Source organism: Exserohilum turcica (genome assembly GCF_000359705.1).
Source record: "Exserohilum turcica Et28A unplaced genomic scaffold SETTUscaffold_15, whole genome shotgun sequence".
In the NCBI taxonomy this organism is placed as follows: Eukaryota; Fungi; Ascomycota; class Dothideomycetes; order Pleosporales; family Pleosporaceae; genus Exserohilum; species Exserohilum turcicum.
Genome location: NW_007359970.1, coordinates 675,531 through 680,497, shown reverse-complemented (window position 1 = coordinate 680,497; position 4,967 = coordinate 675,531). Strand labels below are relative to the sequence as shown.

General features: G+C 46.5%; 1 protein-coding gene across 1 annotated transcript; it reads left to right on the top strand.

Moving 5' to 3' along the window:
* Positions 1 to 4,131: 4,131 nt before the first annotated feature.
* SETTUDRAFT_27351 (uncharacterized protein) lies at positions 4,132 to 4,343 on the top strand (the record flags this gene model as incomplete). The annotated part of the gene is made up of 2 exons (XM_008025524.1): positions 4,132 to 4,158; positions 4,218 to 4,343. The coding sequence occupies 2 exons, from the start codon at positions 4,132 to 4,134 to the stop codon at positions 4,341 to 4,343; spliced, it is 153 nt and encodes a 50-aa protein (XP_008023715.1).
* Positions 4,344 to 4,967: the final 624 nt, after the last annotated feature.

The following is a 4,967-nucleotide window of genomic DNA, read 5'->3' as shown; positions in this document are numbered from 1 at the left end:
AACGGCCTCGGCCAAAGTCTTACATAGCCTCGAGCTCACTAGACTCTAATGGAACAATAATAATAATAATAATAGTTATATACCTAACTCTACCTCTACTTAAGTCTTAGCTAATCTAACCTTACCTCTACTTAAGTCTTAGTTAACTTAACTCTACCTTTACTTAAGTTTTAGTAACTCTACCTCTACCTATGCTAAGGAACTTTAGCGTAGGTAGAGGTAGAGGTAGGGCTAGGTATTATATAAGCTAACTCTACCCCTACTCTACCCCTACCCATTCGCTAGTCTAACCTTAACCTAGCATAACCTAACGGTTATATACCCAACCCTACCTCTACCTAGGTCTTAGCAACCCTACCCCTACCTATGCTAAGGAACCTTAGCGTAGGTAGGGGTAGGGGTAGGGCTAGGTATTATATAAGCCAACCCTACCCCTACCCTACCCTTACCCATTCGCTAGTCTAGATAGAAATATATATTACTACTTACTTAATACTCTACTAGAAAATCTTATAATAATAGCTTTTATATAGGGCTCTATAGCCTTGTCTTTAGTAGAGCACTAATTTTGGTGGGGTGTTGCATCCGCTGAACAGTTGCAAGCACTGACCACCTACAGTAGGCCCGAGATTCGTTGGACATTGAATCCATACTTTCCAAGACCAACGCCTGTGGCGCTACCCGCATTGCATAAAATTACCCTACCCTTTGCGCTTAGCATATCCAATCATGAGGAACAGTGCATGGCCATGTTTGACAAAATACCCGTGTCCAATAGAACTGCTTGCAATGAATAGCCTAAGGTAAATCCTTCGCGGGTCGTTGAGCCAGTGCATCGGCCCGAGATGCACACGATTCCATTACACAGATTCCCAGCTAAATCCTTCGACCTTGGTTCTAAAAGTACTAGATTGCATGCTCCATTAGTCGATGCTATCTTTCAACCTCACTAGCGCGTGAAGTGTACTCCAATTCTCGAGTAACCTGCTAGTTTGGTCTGCAAGACAACCTCCATTTACCCGCCGAGTGCTTGAAACCCGATGCTATGTGAGTACCGAACATGCGGATCACGTGTCTCTTGAGCAATTCATCGCAGGTGTTTGTTTGCGATGATCCACCAAGTAGAGCTGTATAAGTATCGTATCAGACACAGTCTCCTATACCCCATCACCACACATCACTTCCATGCAGCAAATCTCATCCAAAATGAAATTCTCCGCTCTTACTCTTGTCCTTATGCCTATCGCTGCGCAGGCGTGCGCAATCTACCAATATTGTCACTGCTACGACGCCAATGGCGTTCCTAACAACCCTGCTACCGAGCAGGTTTGCAATGGGCTGGGTTCACTAACAACCATGGTCGATCCGAGTGCGCATTCAGATGGTGCACGCGAATGCAAAGGGGTGGATGACTACAGAATAAGCAACTGCAGCTTCCGCGTATGGTGCAAGCTTGCCGGAGCGACAGGAAAGGATAGCAGCTGCCGTGAGAAGAAGACATAAACTGTCGTAAATTTGGGCCAAAAGGAAAGGATTGGATATTCAGTGTATCACATCGCATTGCTTCATAGTTCAGCTGCATAATCTGCTTCTGCTATCAAAAATAGAGTTTATATGGACACGATAGATGCATTACGGAAACTAGAAATTGGAACTCATTCCCAAACCAGTTTCATCAGTGTTGACAAGCGTGCCCCATGTCGTGTTTCTTCCTGTACGTACAGCCTCGCACCTAAGCAGTAATAGCGTGGTTGTCAGTGCGGCGTTCAGCCAGTTGACTAACGTAGAGGATTACGGCATTTGATTTACCAAATCGCCTTCGAACTTGATGTTCTTTCGATTCACGAAGCCAAGTCCTTTGGAGTGGCGTGCTAGTGGCGGAAAGATCCTTGTGGGGCGTGATGGATGCATAATTAAACTAGTATGTATGTTCTCCACGGGAGCGTTGGCACATCGGAGGGAGTGACTAAGTAATGTGACACTAGAAATCTCTCTACATCTGGAGATTTGCATCTGCGAACGCGGACCAGGAGCCAGGGGTTTGGAAAGGGAAACAAGGGCTGATTTGACCTAGTCATTGCTGGGCACGACGCCGTTGATATTGGTGATCCAGTTTTTTTTTGGTACGAACAGCGGTATGAATAGTGGTGGTGGAAAACCGATCGACATTAAATAAGTGGACCCTGGACCTGCAACTAGGTGCTTTTATTGGAGGCCGACACCCACGTGGCTGGCACTTATCCGAGGAGGAAAGGCGTTACTGGGATAGGTACGAAGGCCAATGGGATTTACTATGCCTAGCTAAGCAAAAGCCACAATCCTAGTCCCACAACGTGTCGACCATTGCACGTGTGCCGTTATAGCTTGAACAACATGTCTGGCCCCATATATTCCATCTATCTCTCTATCAGCCACGCGGGATAGATCTGCAAGGCCAATATACAAACACTACTATCGCAACAATTTGCAGGTAAGCCTCCAAGGTGCCGGATAAAAGATATTCGCAATGCCAACTCCTCACGGTCTTCCAGTATGTGAGGGAGATCAATTGCGCGGGAAGTGGAGGGGATTCTCTGGATTTGCCCGGCGTTGAAGATGAGGAGACAGTCGGACTTGTAGATCCTCGTTTAACGGCTGTTCGCACAAGCAGACAAGTTGCTGTTTTCGGCGCCGTATGGCTCTTCTTCGGACATCGGCACACTTGGTCCAACATCGGCGCACTTCCTCAAGCATCGGTATATACCCCGAGCGGGGACTTCCTACCAATGGCGTCATTGCTTATGGATTCGTCATGAGGAAACAAATGTTGCAAAAAGAAAAGAAAAAAAAGGCAGTCTCGTGATGGCTTTGTTCCAGTGGGCCTTGGTCGGGATATCCCGTTTTCTTTATTTTGCGGAATGTCTTGGGGTTTAGAAATTGAAGCCAGCAAGTATCCATGAACCTATCATGCATGAATTAATCTAAAAAGCTACTACCATGTACCAGGTCCACGAACGGATAAACAGAATGAAAGTGGGCAACATCCATTGCCTCGGCGTTACCTTGGCGGTCGGAGTCTTGGCATTCGTGAACGGGATTCCACATCCCCCAAGCCCTTTAGTCATGATGTTATGTACAGTTATGCCGGCGGATTTCTATTATGAAACCATCAAGACTAGCTTGGGATCTATATCAGCGACTCCATGTTTAGTGTAGCGCTGCCACACATCCAATCATGTGCAGATATGGCATTAGCTTAGTCAAGTCCAGCTTACTTGAACAAGTAGTTGTTAAGAGAGCCCATGTCGCTATCATGATGAATCAAGTTTGACCAACTAGGCATATATCCTTATCAGCACCCTAAACACTCGATGGGCTTGAATCAAAACCTGTCTGGATGAATCATGTCTCCAAGAGCGCGTGGGTTAAACTCGACATATCCACTATCGAGCTGAACAACACACTCCAAGCTAACCAAAAAAACTCCGATTAAAAACAAGCCGATTGACCGCCACTCTTGAGATCAGAAGACCTAACTTCAAGAGGGCCGAGTTTTGACGTCTGCGTTAAGTAACAGAATCATTGCCACCACTCTTGTTCACCCGTACTGGTCGGTGTATTTTAGTTAGAAGATGCCCAGTGCGATTCGAGCTAGAAGACACCCCCTATAAGATACTCTATTTCATCACCTCGTGGTATCGGGGCTACCCGCGCAAACTCGCACGTGGCCCGCCACTCGTTCTGCGTTTCAACGGAGCGATGTAGACATGGCACACGGTGTAATGAAATCACACTACCGTGTCTATAGCTAGTGCAACATGCATGCCTTTCGCGTCCCTACTTTGAAAAAAAATCTACCGTGTGTTAGGCCTGCGCGTCTATATATACGATGTCTATGCCTAGTATCAGCACAACGCTAATCACTTGTACCTTTTTTGGTCCCAGTAGTCTAGTAGCATAGAGCTGAGCTTCTGACACCGTAGGACATGAGAATGGGCGAAGCCCAGGGCTTATTGCAATATGCGAAAGCGCGGTAGACATTCCAGTCAAGTACTGTACATGTACAGTTTGGCCTTGTACTAGAAGCTCGCTATAGATTCCGCACAAACTCTCAGCTCATCTAATACCTATTCTCTCTTTTTCAACAGCGCAATGTCGACAAAGCATACTGTGAAATATGTAAGACGCTACTTACTACCCGCATCCAACGCTACCGTCTGATGCAGAAATGACGGTAGAAACTTCCAGTCAAGCACCGGTACCCTGTAGCCTTATACCAGAAGCTCGCTATACATGTCGCACGAGCTAAGCTGTCCCAAAGACCACAACGCCGGGAGTATCAGTTTAACTTTAGGAAGTGGTAAAAGTGTTGGCAAGCGAGACACTCGGATCGCACTGGAGCATGAGGTATAACATGACAATCGTGACATGTTACTTGGACATGACGCGCAAACACGAGCTGAGATTATCATTTCACCCATGACCAAACTATGTAGCAACCAGTGGTAGGCACTGCAGGGTAAAATAGTCAGCAGTATGACTACTTATCCACGAACTCAGTGCCTTTTTTTTTTCTTAATTGCAGCTTTAGCTGCATATTAAAATCAGTCACGTGGTAGCTTAGTCATCGTTTTCCCATAACGTGTTCCACCAGTCATCCGGCCACACCAGTCATCCGGCCACCCCACCAAACTTGACCTAACGTTCTGCGCAATTGCTCTACAACAACGCAATAATATTAGATAGAAATAAGAGATATTATTCCTTATATAGCTCTGCATGAAGTCCGCGTATGCCCTTGAACGTGGCACTTTGTGCACGTTGGCGGCGCGCGCTGACGTCGCTGACTACTATCACCCTGCTCAACCTCTGCAACTACTCTTTCTGCCTCTGCAGCTATCTGCTGACCCTGTTGGACCTGGAGCACCCCACCAGAAGCGATATATTGACGCTGCTGGTCCTGCTTTTGTCGTTGGCGCTGGTTCTCT